The sequence below is a fragment of the Palaemon carinicauda genome, chromosome 1 (assembly GCF_036898095.1).
Source record: "Palaemon carinicauda isolate YSFRI2023 chromosome 1, ASM3689809v2, whole genome shotgun sequence".
NCBI lineage: Eukaryota > Metazoa > Arthropoda > Malacostraca > Decapoda > Palaemonidae > Palaemon > Palaemon carinicauda.
In genome coordinates, this window is record NC_090725.1 from 108,915,689 (window position 1) to 108,942,223 (window position 26,535).

A 26,535-nucleotide genomic window follows, 5' to 3' on the forward strand; every position below is an offset into this window, starting at 1 on the left:
CTCTAATACTGAATGTTTGTGTTATCTCCAGTGAAGCCGGAGATTCGATGAAAAAGGGACCGTAATAATGAAACTGAAGTCTTCATCGGTATCACATTGTTAACTCCGGTTCTGGCCGTCTGCTTGATCTCTGTTTGTACCCGAGATCCGGTAGCAAAGGCCCGTCACCGTGATATCGTGACCGTCCCCGGTACGATAACATTAACCTCAATGAATGATTGTGTTATCTCCCGTGAAGCCGGCTGTAACGGTGTAATTATGATCAAACATGACAAAGGTTCGTGTGTAAAAGGCTTCAGCCGGAGTCCGAGTGCCGGATTTCACCGTTGCACTCCAAAAATCTGCTCCTGTACATTAACTAGTTCTCACCCAATGAGTATCCATTATAGCGGAGCATAACTCAAGGCGGAGCTAAGCATAACTCAAGGCGGAGCTAAGGGTGTCGGTATGAAACGACCCCAATTAATGACTCATACACTAACGTACCTATTAATAGTGTTAGCTATATTAACAGTAACCACATCAATAAAAACGTTTATAATATTAAACGTACTATCATCAACTCTGATACTAAGAGGAGGCCTGAATAACTCGTGATCGTATAAAAACGGAGAACGGGAAATTCACCTCTCACTCGAGCTAACAAAGAAAACGAGAGAAGGGATAACTCATATCTGTAGAACAGGGAACGAGCAGTCTCTGTTTTCGCTCTCAAGGTTACATAATAAAAAACTAACATCACACAATAAAACAAGAACACTAATAAAATTGATTGCTTTTCTTAGTAATTGTAATAACCAAGAACGAAGAATAACGACAACGTAACAAATAAACAAGGATATAGTCTAAATCGAAGCCTCTGAGGAGAGTACAAACTAACAGACTAAATCGCTAAACTTTAATTCGCTAATCTTTAAATCGCTATTCTTCGTAGGTCCAAATTGGACTTGCAAGCAAGTAAATACCATAATATAAACTAATAAAAATTAATGATAACACAAAAAGGCCATAAAACGTAAGTGATATAACCTAGATGACAGAGTACCAGATGGGCAAAAATAACTAGAATATTTACTGAAGCGAACATAACCCAAAATGGCTGCCGATACCTCGGCAGGACAATCTCTTCCAAAACTAAAAACCACCATATTGGAAACAGAACAAATGCCCGGTACTGTCAAAAGCTGCCAAAACAAACTATGGTACTTAACATTGGTAAGGGTGAAGTAGCAACGTCACTCATGTTGAATTAACGACAATCACTTCGAAAAACACTGGGCAAAACACTTATCAACTTTGCGGTCAAGTCCAAAACAGAAGGATGACCTGGTGAGCGCGAGTGGTAGGTGTCGGTAGGGTAACCCAACTGTATTCTCTAGGGCCTGTCACGGCCCTCCCCTTTTGATGAAGGGATTATCTAAATGGAGACAGCCTGTGAATAGTGTTTTCAAACGCCCTTGTTAGATATAAGACACCAACAAGGTGCTCGCGCGAGGGTTGTAACCTCTGCATTCCATGCTTTTAATTTTCTCTGGTATATTTGGAAGATTTATATCAGAAAAAGTACAAAGAAGGACTTTTTCGCCGGCCGTCACAGGTCGACCCAGAAAACGGATTTTGAGCCTAGCGAAAAATCTATTTTTGGGTGCGGTAGCCATGTCGTCCTGATGGCCCCACCCTCCTTTGACAAAGGATAAATGAATCCCTCCCTAATGTACTGTATCTGTAGCACCTCATTAACGCTATAAAGAATGACTAGATGGCGCCACACGGCAGCGTGCTGGAGCTCAATCACAGTACGAGTAGGAGTGTTGCCTTAATAACGGCTCTCCTACAATTCTTGCCACTTTCCCCTCTTGAAGCGTAAACGCTATTAGGGGTGTAGATAGCTATGTGGCGTGTCAAGAATACGTCCTCTGATCTTATGCGATATCCCTAAAAGATAATACAAGGGATACTCGTGCCAGGAGTTAGAATTCTGGATACCTTTAGTAAAATTCACTGTAGTTTAATATAACCTAGGAAGCTACTAAGAAGGAACTTCCATCAGGATGACATGGCCTGAGCCCAAAAATAGATTTTTCGCTTCGCTCAAAATACGTTTTTAGTTTAAAGATAAAACTTGTGTGCAAGCTACCCCTTGATCCACAAAGCTAAAAACAAATGCTTATCTCCATATAGTTTATTCTTTTCAAAGTAACCCATTTCCCACACTAAGGGAGGGCTCCGGAGAGAAAACTATATTCTTGACCACATTCATGCTTAAAACACAAAATCATCTATGAACTACTTTAATATAAAAGCTTCCACGGCACTTGCATCATCGCCTACAAAAACAGGCGCCATTTTGATGAACCTAACAAGACAATGTCATTCATACAAGGACACTTGGGCATGAGGTGTTAAGAAAAAAATGAAAAATAAAAATTTGCGTAAAGTGTTTTTTCAAGATGAACAAAACTGACATGTATTAGTAAGCTAAGGTTGATGCTTTAAAACAGTTAGGATGAAGGGAAAGAGTAATGGATACAGTAGGAAGAACTCTGAAAATGTGTTTTGAGCATGCGGATGCGAGTGTGTAATTTTCTTTACGAGATGCAGATTTTAGTCAATACATTAATGCCAATCCATTCTCAATATATGACTAAAACAATAAGAAGTCACTAAGCAGTATTTAAACAGCTATACCTTTAAATACCAATTCTTTCGGTACAGTACTAAAAACTTTCATCTTGTTCAATTATCAATTTAAGATTTCCATTATATACATGAAAAATAAAAATAAAAATACTAACTTCTTGAACAATATATAAAATCTTTATATATTCATGCATTAAAACTCATAGCTTGACCACTTTTATCCAATACAAAGAAAGATTACTTTCAAAATAAATTTTCAAAAACACACTGTATTCAATACATAACCTTAATTCCAAAATTTTTAATGATATTACATGTTAACTGGCGAGTTTCAGTAAGGCATCACCTACTCTTTGCACTTATTGATCAAAATTTCAATATTCAGAATAAAATTAAGATAAAAATTATTTTTCAAATAAAACCACCAAATTTGAAAACTTAACAAAGATTCCTCAAGAAACTTTCTATGATTTGATCTATAAAAATAATACTCACCAAAACAAGATTTCCCATAACCCTTAAAACCCGGTTTGCAAGCACAGATGAAACTTCCAATAGTGTTGATACAGAATGCATGGGTGTCACAATTGTGAAGCGATCCTGCGCATTCGTTTATATCTGTAATATAAGTTCAAAAATGTTTTTATTAATAGCAAATCTAGGAAGACTCAGTTTTTTCTTCAAATTTTTCTTGGGAACCTATATAAGAGGAATATTTATTCAGCTACTTGTTAGACAAGATTAGATTTTCTTTATAAACTACTGTATGTAAATTCTCATCCTAAAGTATAGTATACTATGATGGCAGAATTCTCTGTTTGCGCAGATCAGTGCGCTCCCTCACTTTGCACACACTTCACCACAGATGAGTAAATTTAACCAGATTACAGAATGCATATAAAAAGAACCTTTATTTTGGGCAGATAAGGGAGAACTTTCTGGGCTAGTACTACGTACTTGCGCATAGCTACTGAGAAAAACAACTGAATGGTCGCCATACATGGGGATGTATGCAATAGCTTTACATTTTTGCAGCAAGATCTACAGTTAAGCAAATTTTCACTGCTTGGGGAAAGGATATTTTCCAATATAAAATTTTTTGGATTCAATGCAAAATTAAAGTATTTCATACACTTGGTCTCTCAATACTAGACCTTATGCACTAGATTACATCCAACTACCATACAGCTTACCATAGCAAGCGTTATCATTCCCTGAAAACCCGTCCCTACAAACACATTTGTAACTTCCTTCAGTATTCACACAACGGGCCGTAGGTTCACAAACATCGAAGTTTTGGACACATTCATCAATGTCTGAAAATAACAGTGGAAAATTACTTCACCATAAAAGTACTTATCAATTTCTTGTAGGCAGGTCTGTCACCAATGATTCTGAAAGGTTACAAATTCCATTTAAAATTCTATAATCTGGAAGGTATTGTATTAGGGAAGGCATATTTTTATGAAGGAGGTATTGTATTAGGGAAGGCATATGCATATAAGATGGGTTTAAAGGTCCCTCATGAATGGCAAGAGGCAAGGGACAGTAGCAATGCCGGGCAGGACAATGACCTAGAGGCTAGCTAAATAGAAATTATGTATCTCTATATACCTACAGTAATACTAATTAATCAACATTTTTATGACATAGGTTTTTCCTTAACTTGCAACACTTAAATATTGACTACAGCACCTGGCCAGGCAAACAAAGTTCCAGATGTCTTAAATAACAGACTTACCATAGCAGGTTTTTCCATCTCCTGAGTAACCAATTGTACACCGGCAAATGTGAGTCCCAACACCATTAACACAGTAGGCCTTGGGATCACAGACTGCATTTGAAGATAAACAGTATTCTATGCCTGAAAAAAAAAAATGTATGAATTACAATTCAAACACTTTGTAAATTCTCAACATTTACTAACCCTCAAATACAAAATATACATTCCACTTAAGAGAAAATATCCTTGAAATTTCTTACGATTTTCCAAAAAGATTTTTCTTATCTTCATTAAGCGTACTAGAAAATTCAAGTTTTTTTTATCTTTACTAGAGGATTTAGAGTATGCATATGACAAAGACGACGCACAAATTCATTCTACAATAAAACAAATGCAAGCTTGAGACCGAAATGAATCTGAAAATATTTTTTGCAATAAAAGACAAGTGGAAGTTGACCAGTAATATTTAAAATCATCATCATTAGGCATAACTAACCCATTGCGAGAAAGTCCAAGTCCTTAGACATGTCTTCTACTCCCATCTGTTTATGACCTTTGTATGCCAGTCTATACCAGCAAGGTTTCTTAGCTCGTCAATCCACTGTCTTTACTTCTTTCACCAGATTCTTTTACTATCTAAGGACCCATTCTGTTATTCTTAATGTTACCTGTTATCTGTCATTCTCATATGTCCTGACAATGACCATTGCTTTTTCTCGCATGTGGTTAAAATATTTAGTCTAGTTTGCTATCATATCTAAGTTGCTCTTTTTCTGTCTCTTTGTGTTATTCCCATCATTATTCTTTCCATTGCTCCGAATTGTAACTAGCTCATGTTCAAAGCCTTTAGTACGACTTCGTGTTTGATGCACAAGTAAATATTGGTAGCACCATCCGAGTAAATTTATTTTTTAGAGAAAGTGGCCATTTTATATTACAAAACCAATTATTTTGCCAAAAGCTTTTAAGATAATAATAACTAATTTACAGTTCATCTTTTGCAAGGGACTTAAAGAGTATGTGATGCCCTTCTTGTAACTTCCAATGCTTTACTGAAATCTCTCTATTGTGGTTAAGTAGTTAATATGATTGGCCTTTATTTTAGGTCTGCCTTTGACCTTGTCTTGTAAATCATGAGCCCCTCTTTTTTTTAAACTTGAACAGTTTGGAGTAGGTACGTGTGTTTTGTCTAGTTTTCAGCTGATGACTAGTGTTAAATTATTTTATAAAAACTTGGTCTTGAATAACTTTTCTGATCTGGACATCAATCACGTCACTCGGTGCTTTATGTACAGTATTCAAATTTTCCAAAATTGTACCTCCTGTAATACTAGGTATGCAATTAATTCTATGTCTTACCTTCATCCTAAGGCTCAACAATAAACAGAAATAAAAGTTTCACTCCAGCTGTAACCAGATGGTAGGATGATCTAATCCCGCTGTTTCGGTGGAACTTCAGAAGTTTAAACGTGCAAACTTGTGTATAGCAGGTTAAAGACTTTATATACTTTAGAAGGAAAATCTAACTTAATGGTGCTTATCTTAAAATATTTAGATTTTCTAAAGTAATCGTTACTCATTCAATCATTTATTTAAATTTTCTTTCCTCACTGGCTGCTTTCCTAATCAGGGTTGTGGCTTGGCTATTAATAAAAATAAATGGAAGTTTGAATTTGAGAAAGAATTTAGGAACAAACAGAAGTAACAAAAGGATGACTGACAGCTCTCATTACTTACCCCTACAAACCTTTCCATTGCCAATATATCCATCCTTACATGTACAAAGATAACTTCCCACTGTGTTGTTGCAAAAGGCATTGATATGACAGCCGTGAGATCCCAATGCACATTCATTCATATCTGAAAAAAGTAATTTTCAATTTATAATCTAGATCAGTACCAAATTACTGGCCATATACAACCTCTTGATTGCTGATGTCTTTTGGGGATATGGCACCTGGATGATGATACAACCTTGAAGTTGACAACTAAATTTAACCCATTCAATGACTGGAATTGTCCAAACCCCTTTCAATGTTTATAAAGAAAATAATTTTTAAATGCCATATAGATCCCATATTAAAATTATTCACGATACACAAAAATAAGATGTCCATGGTGTTCCATTACTGAATGATAAACAATCATGAAGCATAAAAGGGATTTTGACGAAGGAAAAATCTATTTCTGGGGAGAGACCTGTGTCGCCCGGTGAAAAGTTCCTTCTTGTCACTTTTCTGATATAGATAACTTCCAAATATACCAGAGAAAGTTAGAGCATGGAATGCAGAGGTTACTACCCTCGCGCGAGCACCCCTAAGGGCATCATGTATTAAGACAGGGCGTGTGAAAACCACTATACACAGGTCTTCTTCCATTTAAGAGTAATCCTTCGACAATATACACAAGTGGGGTGTGCCGACACAACGGTCCTAACCATACCAACCTGAACCACCCCACCGACGCCAGACACCAGCGCCATCTGACATCCTTCTGTATGACTTTTAATAATGGCTTGGAAAGGAAAGGGAAGGGAAAAACAGGTTAGGGTTTCACAGGGCGACACAGGTCTCTCCCCAGAAATAGATTTTTCCTTCGTCAAAATCCCTTTTCTGAGTCGACCTGTGTCGCCCGGTGAAAATATACAAGAGAATGCCTTCCAAGCCCATAAGTATAAATAATAAAAAAGGGAAATTAAAAACATCAAGTACGTGTAAAACTTTTACTAAAATAAATGAAATGAAGTAATGAAAACACGACATAAGCAAAAAATTCCAAAAAAGTACCTTAAGTATAAAATTGGTAAATATCTAGGAATGTATACCTAAGAGTAAAGACTATATACAATTAATAAACAATACACCAAATAATGAACATCGTACAATTGACATTTAAAGCAGATACTAGGGGAGCTAAACCCAATCCACCGAGGTGAGAGGCATCGTGGTGAGTGTGGCAGGTAGGAGGGAGGAGGAGAGTTGGACGAAATTAAAAAGGAAGAGGCTAATCTGGGGAGATGACACTCCCAGCAGCAATAGTAGAAAATTTTAGGGCCTGTATGTTCTTTAAATAGTGGGGTTTAAAAACCATAGGAGATTTCTAACCTGTATACTTTTTAAGATCATCAAAGTTCATATTTTGAAAATAATTGAGGTGGCTACTGCTCGGATATCATGTGCATGGGGGAAAGATTCCGGGTTAGCCTGCTTGATGAAGTAAAGTATCTGCTGTGTAATACCTTGAATGGAGATAGTACCTCCTTGTTCTTTAACGAACAAGGGACCGGATGAGCGTGTGACAGATATAGCTAAAAAGGCCCTAAGAGTCACTACTGGACATAGAGAAGCATCATGTGGAAGAGGGATAATCTTCCAAGGAGACCATCTGTTTTGAGGTTCTTCATTTTTAACTGGGAAAGTTCTATCCGGGGAGAGTAGTACTTCCCCTGATGGTAGGAAATCTAGGTTTTCAGGATTACAGGAGCGAGCTTCTAATTCTGAAATTCTGGCACCTGAGGCAATGGCTGTAAGAAATAGGGTCTTTCTAAGAAGCGAAATGTACGAGCAGGATTCGTTATTGGTGTCTGATGCCAATTTCAAGACATCATTTAGAAACCATGAGACCTTTTGTGGATGGATAGAAGGTCTAAGCCGAGAACAGGCTTTAGGAATGGATGAAAAATAAGAATCTGCTAAGTTAATGTTTTAAGCCCACCTGAAATATCTTTTTCAGGGCTGACTTAATCGTAGTGATAGTACTAGCGGCTAGGTCTTTTTCAAACAGATCTGAAAAACGAAATGGCCAAGTTAGGGGTCATTTGAACAACGTCTGAATTCTTTAAAAATTCCGCCAGTTTCTTAACAGTCGAATCATATTGCCTAAGCGTAGAGTCCCTTTTGTCCGATGAAGAGGACATTGTCCGGATCGATATTTGCATCTCTATGGGCTGCAAATTTCATGAAATCCACAAAGTTAGGGTTTGTGCTATTTTTGAGGAAGCTGACACAGTGAGTTTGGACTTCTTGTGTCAACTTGGGGTGTGGAATCCGTATGGGACTGAGTTTCAGCTCCAGAAGGAGCGGAAACCAGTTGCTTTTGGGCCAGTTGGGAGTTACTAATGCTATCGTTCCTTTGAAGGAGCGAAGTTTGTGTAACACTTTCATCAGAAGATTCACTGGAAGGAACATAAATCTTCTGCCAAAGGTTCCAGTCTAGGGTTAATGCATCCATGGCAAAGGCCTGAGGGTCCAGGTTGGGGGCTATGTAGCAAGGGAGTTTGTGATTGAAGCTTGTCGCAAACAAATCTACCTGGAGATCTGGAACCAGTCTGGATATCCACCGGAATGAGTTCATGTCTAGAGACCATTCTGATTCTAGTGGTTTGGTCCTGGATAGGGCATCCGCTATAACGTTTTTTACTCCTGCCAGGTGTGTAGCTGACAGGAACCAATTCCTTTTTGCTGCCAAGGTGAAAATCATTACCAGGATCTGATTCAATTTGGGTGATTTTGATCCCCCCGTTTATATAGTGGACTACTACTGAGTTGTCCGAGACTATTCTCACATGACTTGCCTTGTGATGGGATAACCGTTTCAAGGTTAGGAACACTGCCATTGCTTCCAACACATTTATGTGAAATTGTTTCATAATGAGGGACCAGGCTCCCTGAAACATTTGGTGTTGGGAGTAGCCACCCCAACCACTGAGTGACGCGTCTGTGTGAATCTTCACTTGGGGGAGGGGGAAACTGCAGAGGAACTGATTTGCTAGATTCTCTGGGTTTGACCATGGCCGGAGTCTCTTTATTAGTACCGAGGGGATCGCTGAGACTGTCTCTTAGATGTATTGTTGCTCTCTTCCTCCAAACTCGGTTGATGTCTGAGTTTGGCCTTTAGGAGGACGTCTGTTACAGAGGCAAATTGGAGTAGGCCGAGGATTCTCTCTAAAGACAGCCTTGTTATCTATGTTTTTGATAAACCATTTTGTCATTGACACTATCTCTTTGACCTTCTTGGAAGGAAGAGATAGTTTGTGATCTGTTAGGTCCCAGTGAATACACAGCCATTCGAATTGACTTGCTGGTTGTAGTCGGGATTTATTTAGATTTACCTGAAAGCCCAGGCTTTGCAGGAACTGGATCACTCTGGATGTCGCTTCGCGGCATTCCTGAACTCTGTTCACCCAAATGAGCCAATCGTCCAAATAAGCTACCAACATTATTCCTTAGTTCCGGAGTTGTTCTAATATTGTCTCCCTGAGTTTTGTAAATATTCTGGGAGCAATGTTGAGGCCGAAGGGCATCACCTTGAACGCGTAGGACTTCCTGCCTAGCCGGAAGCCTAGGTATGGGGAGAAGTTTCTCGCTACCAGAACATGATAATAGGCGTCTAAGATCTATGGAGGTGGTGACGGCCCCACGGGGAAGTAAGGTCCGTACCAGAGAGAGTGTCAACATACGGAACCTGTCGCAAAGAATGTAAGAATTCAGTTTGGACAGGTCCAGAATTACTCTCAAAGTGGAAGAATTCTTCTTTGGAACTGTCAACAGGCATCCTTGGAATTTTAATTTTCGTACTCTCTTTATTGCATTCTTCTTCAGGAGATCTTTGGTGTAATCTTCAAGAACTGGAGTGGGAGTCTGAAAGAAGTTCACTGGCGGAGATGGAGACCCCTGTGACCACTTCCAGCCTAGACCTTTGGAGACTATACTGTGGGCCCAAGGACTGAAGGTCCATTGGTCTCGAAACCGGTATAGCCTCCCTCCTACCCGATCTGTCTCACTGATTGTGGGTTGGTTTGAACCCCTTACCTCCTCTAGCACCTCTGGCTCTGGCTCCGCCACGTTGACGGAACTGACCTCTACCTCTGTTGCCACCGGGCTGTCTAGGGTATCCTCGAAAGGTCCCGGAGGCTTCGTAAGCTTGATTGAAAGCTGGGGAGACCATCCACGTAGCTGTGGAGGAAGATTGTCCACCCTGTGATGAAGGAACAATCATAAACTGTTGAAGCGGAGACTTCTTTGATGTTGAAGGAGTTGAGGTCTGTGTGAGGGGGATAGGGGACTGCCGATGTTGACCACAGACAGCTTTGTAAGAAGAATAAAATCTCTTTCTTCTTTGGGTGCTGTTGTCTCATAACAGGGTCAAACTTGCGTTTGGACGAGACACCCCAGCGAAACGAGACACCCCAGCGAAACCGGAGATTTTGGTTAGCTTTAGCAGCTTCTTGAAGCACCTTATCTACTTCCTCTTGAGGGAACAGGTTTTTACCCCAACAGGAAGATTTATAAGTCTGTTAGACTCGTGCCTAATAGACGCCTCTGCCAGGAATTATCTTCTACAGTTTTTCCTTGCCGTCCAAAAATCGTGAAGGTCTATTTGGAAAGTCTGTAAGAGACCTTTCGTCAGAACCCTAAAAATCTGTTCCTCCTTGTAGAGGGAGGATACCAACTTCGCTGATGTAATGGAGTTGATGGACCTAGCTAGTCTAGATCTCGCGTCTGACTCAGTTTTCAACAAGTGATCCGGCAATTTGGGTAACCTTTCCGAAAGGAGGGAGGAAGCACAATCTGGGTTCAGTTTGCATACCGTGAAGGTTGACGGAGCATCCCGCCAAAAATCTCTAGATGCCGGCAAAAGGAGAGAGGTAGAATCTGTCTCTTTAAGGGTTTGCATGGGAAGGTCCTCCGTAGCAGCCTGAATTGTTAATTCTGCTACCTTATCGGCAAGAGGAGAAGGGATATCCTGGGGGGGTCGTAAAGATGGTATACAAACCCTTATGAGGAGTCGACTTAGAGTTGGAACAGCCCCAGTCCGATAGGGTACGAGCCCAGACAGCTTGGGCTTGTTCCTTTGGAAAGATGACAGTCTCCTTAGGTACTTCATCCATCCTGACCAGGGCATTCTCCGTCAGGCGCACAAACCCATTAAAAGGAAACTGGAGGTCTTCTGGATAAAATTCCAGGTCCGATAATGGACGAGTACCTAATCCTTCTATGGTCAGAGTACCATCTAAGTATGGAGCGTGTAGAGCAAACTGCCAAGGGTGGTTCTTGTCGAACGGCGGAAGCTTTGAGGTATCAGGGACTGCAGACAGAGCTGATCGAGGTCCGGACCGGAGCAGGCCCGCAATCATGTCCTTGAGGGGCTTTAGTTGCTCCGCCACTAAAGTCGAGACTGACTGAGTCAGAAAAGGATTTTTGCTCCATCCTTTCATCCACCACTTCCCTGACCTTAGACAACAGCGTGTCTGTAAACAAGTCAGACTGACTATCAGGAGCTGACGATTTAGATTTAGCGGACTTACTCCTCTGTCCTTTAGAAGGAGGAGGAGCCTTGGCAGCTATTATCGGGTCAGCGGAAGTGGAAGGTCCAGGGACCGGGGACAAGGCTGGAGATGGGACTGATTTCAATGATTTGGGTTTGTTGGTTTTCTTTAGAGGCTTAACCTTGGGTCGGACCGATAAAGATCCTTCCCAAGGTGAAGCTGGGGGCTTATCAAAGCCTAGGAAAGAAGAGGTAGAGGAAGGAGTAGGAGAGAGAGAAAAGAGCTTGCCATATCTTCTACACCACTAACCTACTCATCCATCGGTTGTAGATAGATGTCTAGCGAAGCCACGTCCCCCGACAACTGGTGTTCTTCTGGGGCCGGAATCATTGCGGCCCGAATGGCATCCATGATGGGGGTAGCAACCTCCCTGTCCACGGCCGCCGACGGAGATCCGGGGAATAGACGGGAAGCCATATCCCCGTCCAACACATAAGGGCAACCTTGAGGGGTGTTACGACCGAAGCCTGAGACTAGTTTTTGCCGTCTTCAAGGAGTCCTCGTCAGCCTCGTCATTCAGGAGAATTGAGGACAGCTCGGAACAGAGATAGCAGGACTCTGGGAACCACACCATATAGGGTGATTGGCCTACCTCCAGGGCGAAGGAGATCGCACAGTGGGCATGGGACCGGCAGAGATCATAGTCCACCGGATCCGCGAAAGTTGCAGGGCAGCCTTTGAAGGCGCAGCGGACTTTCTGTAAAATATAGGTTATTATAAGTACACCGTCTCCTTTTATGTAGACTTAACTAACCTAAGGTAAGGTATGCAAGTAAATACTTGGCATGCATAAAAACTAGTCGTAGCTAGAGGCCAAAATTAGGAGTGGATGTACTAGCCTAGAATGTTAAATGTAATAGGGTTCGATTCTATTCTGTTGTGCTCCGGAGGTCCGGAAGGCAACGGAATAGACTAACAAATAAATAATAAACAAATTCTAGTGCAAAAAACAATAAATCAACATGGATCAACTCCGTAGTGCGCCGGAGGTCCGGTGAATACGGGAGGAAGTGAAGCGGCCACAAAGACAATGATGGATATGCATACATAAAAGGGGGAATAAAAATGTATCTCCGGTAAGACCGTATGACAGATACCGGAGTCAACAGGGGGACTAGACAAAACGGGAAACCGGACGAGGGGAGGTTCCCAGTCATCGAGGAATCACCGGAGTGATAAGGCATGTAACTGAAAAATTACTAATTAGGGATTGTCGTGTATCTAGATGATAATGGAGTCGGAGCCCATACTAGGACAGGGCCGGGGGAACCAAACAAGGGAAGAAGTTCCCAGTCGTCAGGGAAGCACCGGAGGTACAAATAGTAGGTAACAATGTAAAAAACGTGTTCCCTGCTCATATCTATGCTGACGGAGGACCATAGCGGAGCTCCGGTGGTATAGCGCAGATTAGAATAACGTCCAGTCTCTTATATCCCCAAGCCGAAGCGGGGGAAGGGAAGGGAGGGACAGGGGGAACATGAATGGCGGCTCGAAAGCAGGCCAAGGGAAAAACTAACCTAAAATAGGGGCCGACTCTAACACGACAGGGCCGCAACACTTAACTAAGCACTAGAAAAAACTAGGAAGAGGTAAAGTAACCCACGATACACAGTAAAATTAATAAAATAATAAAGGGCGAGGCGAGAGAGGGGGAGAAACCAGCCTCTTACGGAGGAGGAAAACTAATTCCATACAAATATAATGATTAAAAAACCCGAAAAGCGGGGGAAACTCCAGCCCCTCTCACTCGTTAGGGTTACTAAACTCGACCTAGTAAAAACACGAACCCTAAAAAATGAAAACACATGTAAAATAGACATGTCCGTTGTAGTACAAACCAGTCAAAAAAGGAGTCAGTGAAGAAGAGACGAAGGCGGCCGTGTTAGAAAGGAATCCTTTCAGAGTAATGAAAGTGAAAGTAAAGAATACAGTCACGAAAAACATACCAAAAACAATTAATGGCCGAACGCTATTCTTCGCTAACGCCAACAATAAATTCGGACTCGGGGCGACTCATGTTAAAAAGCAAAATAATCGTAACAAGTAGGTTCCAGGCCTAAACCCATGATGAAAAAGATTAAATAAACTAGAAATGAACCTGAACATGAGTAAAATAAAAACACCCGAATGCGATGTAAACAATGCGTGATAAACAATGCGTTGAGGACGCGCTAATGGCAGCTCAGCCGCAGACTTCATCAACAAAACACGCAAAAAAAACAAGTTAAGGTGTGAATACCAAGGCACTGATATTGCCAAAACAATCTAGGGTACTTAACATTGGTGCAGGAGTAAGGAGAGCTTCAGCCATGGTGAAAATAGTCCAAAAGAGACGCAAAATACACAGCACAAGCAAAGGGGTAAAAGCGCAACACGAGTCCAAAAAGAAGGATGTCAGATGGCGCTGGTGTCGGTGGGGTGGTTCAGGTTGGTATGGTTAGGAACGCTGTGTCGGCACACCCCACTTGTGAATATTGTCGAAGGATTACTCTAAATGGAAGACGACCTGTGAATAGTGGTTTTCACACGCCCTGTCTTTGTACAAGACGCCCTTAGGGGTGCTCACGCGAAGGTAGTAACCTCTGCATTCCATGCTTTAACTTTCTCTGGTATATTTGGAAGTTATTTATATCAGAAAAGTGACAAGAAGGACCTTTTCACCGGGCGACACAGGTTGACCCAGAAAACGTTTGGGAAACTTATATTGGAGGTCTTAAATACAGTATTTTAATTCAGGCAAAATATTTACGGTCTAATTTCTTATATACCACTAACTTCAATTTTCTTTATAAATTAATTTTACCAGTTACATTTTAAATGTATAGAACAAGCAAATTTTCTAAACCTTTTCTAATTTGAGGTCTAAGGTCATCAATGGAACAACTTTTCCACACCATTAATTACTTTCAAATTACCCATTCAGCATAGGGTAAATATTACAATTAGTTTCATAGTTTTACTCATAGGGAAAGTCTTACACAGATTCAATAGTACAACATCCAAAGCTTCATAAAAAAGGTAAAAATACAAACCATAGCACTTTCGACCGTTGCCAGTGAACCCAGGTTTGCATGTACAAATGAAGCTACCATAAGTATTGGTACACTGAGCATTAATGTCACACACACTAGAGAATATGTCACACTCATCAATATCTGTAATAAAGAAACTTTTACTATTACAATGATCACACTATGACATTGATAAACTAAGGGCTTTAGCCAAAAGCAAAGGCAATAAGGATATTTGAATGAGCAATGGTATCAATATTCTTATAAGCTAATTTCTATAAGTAAAGTAGTGGCAGTTCTAGAAACAAACTATGATAACTTACTTAGTGCTTAAGTTACTAGATGATATTGGTGTACACCAATTACAATCTTACACCCCAGTAAATTAAAAATCTATGGTTAAAATAGATATGTAAAACAGGGCAAATTTAATTATCTATATCTAAAAATTTAATTTTTCCTTTTTATTAGATTAGAATTTATATATCTGATAACTTTAAATAAAACAAATTTTAAGAGAAAACACCTAAACATTTCAATTTAATTTTTTTCATGTTTGCATTACAACCAAATTTCCCTAAAATGTCAGTTGAATGCTTATAAACTTAATCATTTTATACCACTGAGGGAAGTGATATCAAATTTTAAGTAATGAAAACTTTCAAAATAGTAAAGTTCCATTTCACTGCATACATATTTCAAGAACTTTAAAAGTACAATGTCTTTCATTAAATAATATCAGAACATCAGAAATCTTATACATGCTTTTTAATTTATGTATACACATATATACTACCATACTACTACAATGTATACAGTGTATTCATAGCTTCTTAAGTTTTATTACTAACATCTTTACCCATTTAAGTTTAGCAACAAATAGTTCGCTGGTTTTGGTAATACACTTCATGTATATTAATTCATTTTGCTATTACATAATTATTATATTGGACAGTATATAATTACAAAAGCAATATTTTATACATTACAGTAGAACAGGTAAAAAGAAATATGCAAAAAAAAATCACGTAAATAAGATTTAAAGGAGAACTAACATTGCATGATGCAATCCAAGATCTTCTTTAGTGAAAGGAAGGGTCAGAATTATTACAAATCTTTTGCAACTAACAATGACAGAAAAAGGGTTGGGGAATTTGGTAACTATAATCAGACTACATCTTACCATAGCAAAGATTACCACTCCCAAAGAACCCTGGACGACAAGTGCACCGGAAGCTGCCGTCTGTGTTCAGGCAGTCAGCATTTACATCACAATGGTCAAGGCATTCATTGAGATCTAGAAATTAAAATTATATTAATACTATCAAAATTATGGTATAAAATTTTACAGTAAACTTTAAATCTCGTCACTCAATCTAATAATATCTAAGACTGAACACTTACCTGTGCAAGTAGTATATCCATCACCAGTATATCCTTTTTTACATGTACAACCATAACTCCCAGCATAATTGGTACACACTGCATTCCTATGGCAACTATTTGAGAGAGGCAAGCATTCATCAATATCTGTGGAGGGAAAAATTACAGAGTACTGTTCCTGCAGTTATATCCTAAAAGAGAACAATATTCCAATGAAACAATCTATTATTCTACTCCCAACATATACCTGCACATATTGTCCCAATTCTCTTATATCCCGACTGACACAGGCAAGCAAAGCTTCCTGGTGTGTTCTCACAATAACCGGAAGGTCCACAGTCTACCGTCTCGCATTCATTTATATCTGGAAAAGAATAAATTTTATTACAAATAGAAAAGATTGCACTAGACTTACAAAAATTAAATTTAATTCTAGTAATATCTATACAATATGTGCATATGTATATCAACAATATTTTTATAAACTATATACATGTCCCTAAACATGTAAATATATAAATATACAATTTCAAATAAAAATTACAATATAATTGCCACCTTTAGATAATTAGGTAAAGGAAAAATTGCTTCAATTAAATTTTGAAATTACTAGGAATTTAGAACAAAACTTTCAATTCTATGGAAATACTTTACATAAATGCAGTAAAAGATAAACCATGACAAAAACCACTTCAAGAGATTTATTTTTTTTCATTTCAAAATGGAAATAGTGTGTGGGTTAACTATCCCTACCTCTACACTCGGCTCCATCCCTGTAAAAACCTTCGTTACAAGAGCATGTGAAACTTCCCAATGTATTAGTGCACACACCATTTGATCCACATGGAGACGAAATGGCACACTCATCTATATCTTAAAAAAAAATGAAAGAAACGTTAAGCGTATTGTATCTATCAGGGATATATAAATAGGATTTATAGACTAAAATTATTAAAATGAGTTTCCTCCTGTATATAATTTTTTTTTATCATTTGATGCTCCTCCTTACAGGTCTTTTCATCGTCCTACCAAACCCATGTCTTACTCTTTACAACACACGTATTTTCCAGGACTTTCATAAGATTTTGACACCGTACTAGTCTATGAAAGCTAAAATTGTCTAATACTAACCTTTACAATAACTCAATTCTTTACTCATCCCAATTATGCTTAATTTTAAGTCGTCTCAGATTTCACAACTGATACTAGTCACTGGCATTTACCAGCTCTTAAGGGCCTTTTTTTGTATTGGAAAGTTTCTTATAATATGGATAAACAATTGTCTTAGTACTTCAATGCTTTCATCCATCCTTTCTGAAGACAGGTCTTCGTGGCAGCTTTAATTCAACCAATGTCTTCTCTATCTTCTCTCATTTCCACGTGTTATATCTTTTTAGTATAAATATAAAAAGATAATTTCTGTATATCCTTGAGTGTAAGATCAACATCCAAAAAGCTTCAAAATGATTGCACACATTGTTTAAAAAAATTGAATTTTCAATTGATCTATCAATCGATTCTTTTATATACTTTTCCACTTAAATCTTTATTATTCTTCAACCAGTTAGCCATACTGAATTTCTCTATTCTAAATCTGTACCTTTTTCTCTACCTGTCTTCTTACTGGGGTTTAAAAACATTTATCCCACGTTTGGGATATTCCCTGAATTATCCCAGTAGTAATTTCTGTTGTGCTAAGCATACCTCAACAGGTATATAACTGCAGCCTTTTCTATGAAGAGATAATATATGTAGGAGTTAAAAAATCTACAGCCAGGTTAAAAAATATAAAGAAATATTAACATATGAAGGAGTTTACCGAATCAAGCTGCCAACCAGCAAGGTAAAAATAAACTAAAAATTTTAATACACATTTAACATTTACTATTTTACATAAATTTAATTCTTACAAATAAATTAAATTTAGATTTAACGTTAGCAACGCTATAACGGAATTGATAATGTTAATTAAATAAAAAATAAATTTTGCTTTTCAATATTTTTTTAGAGCTGATAATGCATCAAAAATTATTTAAATTTTCAGAAAAGTAAAGCTTATAAAAATCAAGAGGAAATGAAGTTTCAAGCAACAAAAACCATATTCCTTTCTGGTATTTTCAATATCTGTAAATGCAATTATAAAACAATGAGCTGAATTCTTTCACCACTGCATTTCAAAACCTACAGATTATTTTATTTACAGAAAATTTATCCGACGATACAATCATTTCATAATCCTTAAAAATTCTTTAATACATCCATTTATATATTTACCTATACAGCCTCTGCCATCGCCAGTGTATCCAGGGTTACAAGAGCAAGAGAAACTCCCTTCAGTATTGGAGCAAAAGGCATTGCGACCACAACTGTTGGCATATGCACTACACTCGTTGATATCTGCAAATAAAAACAATACCTTTACACTATTTATGTGTATATAGAATTGTCTTAATTATAAACAGTATACTGTATACCTATCACCATGTCTTAGGGAAACAGTCTCCTAAGTATGTTTGTTTTCCGCATTTTCACAGAAAATTATCCTCTTTTTACTTCTCTTAATTTTCAGTCCTACATTTCTTTCTCTATTCAAATCTATCTTTTGCAATTCCTCCCAGGACTCACTAAACTATGTCACCTGCAAATCTTAAGTTGTTTATGTATTCTCCACTAATGTTAATTCCTACATTTTCCAAATCTGAATTCTTAAAAACTATTTCTAGGTATGCTGTTTAATAATTTAGAAGTGATTGTCTCCCTAGCTAACTACTTTATGAATCCGAATTTTCTCACTAAACGTAGTTATAGGATTGCTGTACTTCCCATGGATATCTGCAAAAATATTTGTGGGTATACACACGTGGAAGGACATGTTTGAGGCATGTGTCTTGCTGTGGACTAGCAACGGCTGATAATGATAAATCTATGTAGATATAGACCTACATATATCTATAATTATATTTTATAAATATCGACCTAAGGAAAACTCCACATTAGTCGTAGATTGTTCGAATCAAAATGCTGCCCTAGACAAGATACAAAATAAAATGCAAATTTTCAGACGTCCAATTTTTATCACAAAGCAATAAATCCCTAACACAAATTATACAAAGGCCTAGCAAATCCAGTTAAAGACATTCCCTATTGATTTGCTGTTAAATAACACCTTGAACAACAGAATATCCTGATTCCCAGATATTCTGGGAGGATTGTTAGTACAAAGGAAGTAGGAGGTTGTTATTGCACAACAAAATATGTACAATTATACGAATGGGCAGATACGTGGTTTGTAAAATGTAAACAAAAGAAATATTTCAGGAAAATAGAATGCCCATACTTTGTGTGATTCTTGGTGGATTTAATGTGTCCCAGAGAATAATGTATAGATTAGAAAAGCTTAGTTTTACCATTATTTATCGATTCGCTAGTAAATGTTCCCCCCCACAAAACGCGGGTTCCCACTGGGTGACCCCCATTACCATATGACATGTTAAAGTATATCTTAACTATTTATTTGCGACTGAAATAAAGGTTACTTTTAAAGAGAATGAGTTTTTCTATATATAACTGCATTCCTTTATTAGTAAAGCTTTATCGGCGTTTTACTATACCAAAAATATTTACTTTAGGGTAGAGCAATATTTAACTACCTTAAAAAAGAAAAAAAACATGATCATTATATATTCTAAGACAGAAATTTTGATATTTAATATGACAAAATAAGTAAACACACAAGTTAATTCTTATTGCAAGAGACTAAAATATATGCTATAAGACTGAAAATTAATGAAAATCTCATACAAATACATATCTAGCATTTAGAATAAAATCAAATGCTATGAACTTGGGCAAGACTAACTGTAATTCAACCACATTTTGGTTTATGTAGTTGGGATATGCCAGGCCAGTGCAATACAGATTACTACAGTTTATTGATGCAGATTTAAAGAATATTTCTTTATAAAATTACGACAAGACTGGCTAGCAGACTAACTCTTGATAGCTACAGTAATGATAAAATACGGCAGTTGAGAACTAGGATTGGTTTTCCTTTTTTTCTTAATACAATAATTGTAAAGACTACTTAAACTTTTCATATTCTTTAACTTTTACACCTCTAATCTATTCAATATTGTGCAGTAATTATAATTGTATGTACAGTACACAAGATTTTTAGTATAAAATATATACAATATGTACATTAAATAAAAAAATTAATAAATTCAAAGTTCTATATTAATAAATGTATAAAAAACAGATTTTGAGCGAAGCTTAAAATCTATTATTGGGTTAGATAGCCATGTCGTCTTGATGGAAGGTTCCTTCAGTAGCTTCCTAGGGTATATTTGACTACAGTGGATATTCCCAGAGAATTAAACTAAAGGTCTCCAGAATTCTAACTTCTGGCGTGAATATCCTTAAAGTTGCCTTTTAGGATATCGCATAATAACGGGACGTATTCTTGACACGCCACATAGCTATCTGCACCCCACATAGCATTTACGCTTTGAGGGGGAGAAGTGGCAAGATAAGAGAGGAGCCGTTACAAAGTTCTCCTCCTCCGTTACCGCTGTGAGCACTCTGACGACGTCATATTCGTCGCCATCTTGGATGACGTCGTATCCGCCCGCCATCTTCATTCCTTCTAGCGTTCGGCCAGTACCCCCAGATACAGTAAGATTGGGAAGGAGCCTGCTAAGGACTTTCATAGAAAGGAGGGCGGGTCCATCAGGACGACATGGCTATCTCACCCAAAAATAGATTTTTCGCTTCGCTCAAAATCCGTATTTTGGGCTCAGGCCATGTTGTCCTGATGGAAGTTTACCAGAGCAATAATGTACCGTGGATTTCCCAGTTGTGCCTTCGACTTCCAAACAATATTTCCTTGGTCTTTAGAACCTAAGAGACCCATGACAACACAGTTATAGTCATATCCGCTTAACATACACTAGGTCAGTGCTTCCTGCCCCATACAGGGAAGAGTCAAACTAGAAGTCAGAAAAAGTCTCTTAGTTGCATGTTATACTGAACCAACCCAGCGGTCAAAGGAGACATGTAGGTCTCAGTGCATGTCGGTAGCCCGAGTTTGTATCAAAAGTCGGAACAAGTTCCATCTCGCCGGAAGGGTTTGCATCAGCGTAGGAACAAAGGTAATATTATTGTTCAATACATCATGCAGAAAAAGGGTAGAAAAATACTTGCATAGGCATCATTATAATGTTTAGGGCAAAATAAGACTCACAAAACCATTAGACATTTAAGATCAATAAATAAGGATAAGCATACATTATAATGGAAAATTGCAATTGAGAATCAATTAGATAACATAGGCACAGTGAAAAACAGAAATATTTGTGATACCTGAAATGGAAAAACCTGCCACCGCACACTTTAATTTTCGTTTGGAATCGTAATGTCTTTCTGAGAATGTCTCATTATACACTCGTGTAATAAACGCGCGGCACTAGTGTTCAGTCTGTTATATCACCTTAGTATATTAGAACAGTCCGTATTGTCATCACGATGACAAATCACTACTATGTTGTGCACTAGGGCCAACATATACACCCTTAGAATTCTAAGTCTCATAAAATTCAGTTCCTCGCAGTACACTACCTACCGCCACCACGAATCTTTCAATTTCTTGTACTTGCTTCGCATAGTGTTTATAGAACACCCTGGATGACTTCCATCCAGTAAATGAACGAAGACTCTCGAAGTCCATTAGTTGGAAAATATTCAGGGAAGAGGCAACCTTCCTAGGATCATGACCTGCGGGTGTACTGTCAGGATCCGCTCTGCGAATGAAGTAGGTGATCTTCGCCCTTAGTTGTTCAAGTGACAGGTTTGACCCTGATGTTTCTCCTTTAAAGATTTGTCCTCCCCCGAAGTCTGAAGTTCTGCAAAGAGAGACCTTCAGACTCTCCACTGGACACAGACATCTTCCTTCAGAGGGCAGATTCTCCAGGAACCCCATCTTTTAGTGGGCAACTCGTTCTTGGCGAGAAACGTTGGGTCGGGAAAGAGGGTGAGCTCGCCCATGTCAGCAAACCGGAAGTGACCCTCTTCCCTAGATAATGCCACAATTTCACCAACTCTAGCCCCCGAGGCTAGAGCAAACAAGAAAATAACTTTCTGGGTCAAATCTTTCAGACGGCAAGCCTCACTGTCCAACCCCAAGGCAAAATGTAGCACTTTATCTAGAGACCATGAAATGGGTCTCGGAGGGGCCGCGGGTCTAAGTCTGGCACAGGCCTTCGGCACCTTATTAAAGATTTCGTTAGACAAGTCTATTTGGAAGGCATACAGTAAGGGTCTTGTCAGGGCAGATTTACACAGAGATTGTGTTGGCTGCTAAACCTTGTTCATGAAGGTGAATAAAGAAAGACAAGCAGAAATCCATCGAGATTTCCTTCGGATTCTTTGCCTTGAGAAAGGCTACCCATTTCTTCCAAGATGACTTTAATTGCCTTCTGGTAGCTTTCGACATATTCCTCCAAGAACTCTAGGCTTTCCTTCGAGATTCCAAACCTTTTCTTTACGGCAAGGGAGAGAAAATCATGAGATGAAGGTCTAGTTTTCTGTGATGGAGCGAAGACAGTCTACTTCTGGACTTATTGAGACAGAACTGGGTCCGGCAGGGGAATCGGCTTCGGTTGTAATTCCAGAATCAGGGGGAACCAGTTGCTCCGGGGCCACTTGGGAGCCACTAGGGCTGCCGTTCCTTGAAAGGATCTCATCTTGTTAAGGAACTTTAACAGAAGGTTGGGTGGAGGGAACAGGTAAATCCTGGTCCATCTGTTCCAGTCTAAGGACATGGCGTCCACTGCTTCCGCTCGAGGGTCCTCGTACGGGGCCACGTATCGAGGAAGTTTCTGGTTGTCCCCGTTGCGTAGAGATCGATCTGCAGCTCCGGGACTTGGCGTAAGATGAAGGAGAATGATTTTGCGTCTAGGGACCATTCTGACTATCGGAGCTATCCTGGATAGAGCGTCCGCTGTCACATTGCGGAACCCTTGAAGGTGAACTGCTGATAAGTGCCATCTCTTCTTCTCCGCTAGACGGAAGATGGCTAATATCACTTGGTTGAGTTGAGGCGATCATGAGTCTTGCCGATTCAGACATCTGACCACCAGATCGCTGTCCAGAGTCAGTCGCACGTGGGCTGAGAGACGAGGAGACAATTTTTTCAGTGTGAGGAAGACTGCCATGGCCTCCAAGATGTTGATGTGAAACGTCTTTAACAGGGAGGACCAAGTTCCTCGAGTCTTGCGCTGATGGGAGTGACCCCTCCATCCTTCCAGCAATGCGTCCGAATGGATGATAACTGAGGGTGGAGGTAGTTGTAGAGGCATTGACCTCTTGAAATTGATGGCCTCCGACCATGGCTTGAGAAGTGATCGAAGCCGACATGGTAGTGGTCTTCTGAGATCTCTTCGAGCGTTTGATGCGTATCTTATCCAGACTCCCGATGCATCTTTTAGCTGTGCTTTCAGCACTGGGTCTGTCACTGAAGCAAACTGGAGGGAGACTAGCACCCGCCCCTGTTGTCGTCTTGAAATCCATTAGGATTTGAGGAGTCTCTTGACAGACCTTGCTATTTCCCTCCTCTTCTTTAACGGAATGGAGAGTGTGTGTGACTGTAGGTCCCAATGTTTGCCTAGCCATTGGAACTTCTGAGCTGGAGATAGTCGAGACTTTTTGGTGTTTATCTTGAATCCTAGATGTTCCAGGAATTGGATCACTTTCGTGGATGCTTGCAGGCATTCCGTTTCTGATGCTGCCCACACCAGCCAATCGTCCAGGTAGGCCACCACCTGGACGCCTTGTAGGCATAGTTGTTGAACGATAGTCTCTGCAAGTTTCGTGAAGATCCTTGGGGCTATGTTTAGCCGGAAGGGCATGGGTCTGAAAATGTACTTTCTTTTTCGAAGCCTGAAACCTAGGTAGGAAGAGATCTGGCTATTCATCTGAATGTGCCAATAGGCGTCCGCCATGTCTATGGAGACTGTGTATGCCTTTCTGGGCAATAGGGTCCTTATGTGCTGAAGGGTTAGCATCTTTAACTTGTTCTCAATGAACTTGTTGAGAGGGGAAAAGTCCAGGATGACTCTGAGATCATCTGAGTCTTTCTTGGGAACATAGAAACTTGATGGACTTTGCCCTCTTGACCACCCTTTTGTTCAAGAGTTCTCGGACATATTCTTCCAGAATGGGGGTGGAGTGTTGGAAGAATTGAGGAAATGCTGGTGGCACTGTCTTCCAGCTCCAGCCTAGTCCGTTCTTGACGATGCTGTGGGCCCAGGGATCGAAGGTCCAACGATCCCGGAAGAGACGTGGTCTTCCTCCTACCGGAAGCAACTCTGATTTCCAGAGAACTTGCCTCCTCGCCCGCTTGCCCCCCTACCTCCTCTCCCTCTGGAGGGACGTCTAGATAAGTCTCTCCCCAAGCCTCTGCCTCTGGCACGAAAGGTAGTAGTCTGCCTCTCGTAAGCGGGAGTAAAGGCTGGTGACTGAGTCACCACCTGCAGGGATACCAGTTGGAAGGTAGGTTGGGGTTGCACCACCAGCTGTGGTGTTGCAGTCACGGGAAGTTGATGTTTTGCCGGGTGAGACACCAGCCTTGGTCTTTTCGATTTCTTCTTTGGTTTTTTCGATTTCTTCTTTGGTTGGGGACCCTCATCCGGAGAAGACTTCCTCTTCGTTGACATACCCAACTTTGGGAGGAGGTTTCTATTCTCCGTGGCGGCCTTGTCAACGATCTCCTTGACCAAGTCAAAGGGGAAGAGATCCTTTCCCCATATGTTGGAAGAAATCAACTTCCTAGGTTCGTGTTTGATTGTCGCAGACGCGAACACGAACTCCCTGCACGACCGTCGTGCCCTGACAAAGCTGTAAAAATCTTTTTTGTCAGGGTCGCCAAGTGCGTCTTGGCTAGGACCATGAACATGTCCGGGGTCTTCTGTTCCCCGACCATTGTCTCCATGGCCACCTGAAGGGGGAGAGAGAGGCAGCCAGTCTCTCCTTCGTATCCTGTTCTCTACAGAGGAGAAACGCTGATAACTTGGGGAGGTTCTCACTGAACTGGCGTCCAGCAATGTCAGCCGCCAACTTCCAGACTGAAAAGGTCAACTGGATGTCCTTCCAGTCCTTGTCATCAGGTGGCAGGGCTAGGGAGAGGGGCCTACACTCCTCCAGGGTAGGGCAAGGTTTCCCCGCTTCCACTGCCTTCAATACTGCCTTGACAGACTTTTCCGCGAAGAAAGGATGGGTGCTTCTTGCTTAGGGCCGGCCCCTTGGAGTAGATGTAGCCCCTGTCCTTCAGGCAGCTAGCAAAGAAAACCTGAGCCTTAAAATGGTAAAAAACTATGACCTCCTTAGGCTCTGTTTCCTCTTTGGAAGCGGGTTCCATCCCGAGACGAACAAAGCAGTCTGGGTAGGACTCGAAGTTGGGCCAGAATTCCACATCTTCGATGAGGATGGCGCCCAGCTTGTCCGAGATTACAATCTTGCCGTTGGTGATAGGCATTTACTTGGCATGCTTCCATGGATTGATCTCTGAGCAGGAGGGAAGCTCCTTGACGTCGAGTCTCTTCTGAGACCCCCGGTGAAGCGTCAAGCGAAGAATCTCCTTGAATTCCGCATCCCTTTGCTTGATCTTCTCGTCGAAGTTCGCCATCATAGCCTGAATGGCGGCCATGGTATCGTCCGGTTTCGTAGGCAGAGGAGTGGAAGACGTAGAAGGTACGGGTTCTGGGGCGGGAACCGACAACACTGAGAGTGACGCAACGTCCTCCTCCTCAGACTCAGGAGCCACCGTAGACTCCTATTCTTGACCTTCGGCCAAAAGGTCCTCCTCAGTGCCCTCTGACACCTCCGACATCCGTTCATCCTCTATGTGGATGTCCTTCAATGCATCCGAGACGTCTGAATCCACCGACAGCTGGATGCACAGGATCTCAGGGTGAGGCCAAGGGATTACGGCATCCGCAGATGCCCTAGGGAAAAGCATGGCTCTAATGTGCTCATTAGGAAGGCAAGGCCCCATGGAGTTCTTCTGGAAACCACGCACCCACTTGCGTAGTTTCTCCCGAGCGATATGCCTTGACTTCGCAGACTGGGAACTCAAATCCCTCATGTAACAGGTCTTTGCAAGTGGTACATACCTGTGGGTCCCTATACCTCAGACCCCCCTTTGTGATGGAACAGCGGGAGTGTGTCCAGCACCCCAGAGGGCCATAGAAGTCCTTGCGCCGCACGCTGCAGAACGCGCTCTCACACTGGACGTACTCCTCCTGTAAAGAGGAAAAGAATAATGAGTATATTGAAGTCTATCACAGTACACTTAAAATTATAGTAATCATTATAATATAAGATTCCATTCTTTATGTAAGCTTAGGATAGGTAGCTGGACATGAAATAGGAAAGACACATACGTGTGAATTCCGCCC

General features: G+C 40.3%; 1 protein-coding gene across 1 annotated transcript in view; it reads right to left on the bottom strand.

Moving 5' to 3' along the window:
• The window catches only part of LOC137653520 (fibrillin-1-like), a 234,878-nt gene that overhangs the window by 137,755 nt on the left and 70,588 nt on the right, over window positions 1–26,535 (bottom strand). Inside the window, 10 exon segments of the mRNA XM_068387022.1 lie at window positions 3,136–3,258; window positions 3,834–3,956; window positions 4,382–4,504; window positions 6,101–6,223; window positions 14,723–14,845; window positions 15,885–15,998; window positions 16,106–16,231; window positions 16,332–16,448; window positions 16,838–16,957; window positions 18,359–18,481. Coding sequence (XP_068243123.1) covers window positions 3,136–3,258; window positions 3,834–3,956; window positions 4,382–4,504; window positions 6,101–6,223; window positions 14,723–14,845; window positions 15,885–15,998; window positions 16,106–16,231; window positions 16,332–16,448; window positions 16,838–16,957; window positions 18,359–18,481 — 1,215 coding nt within the window.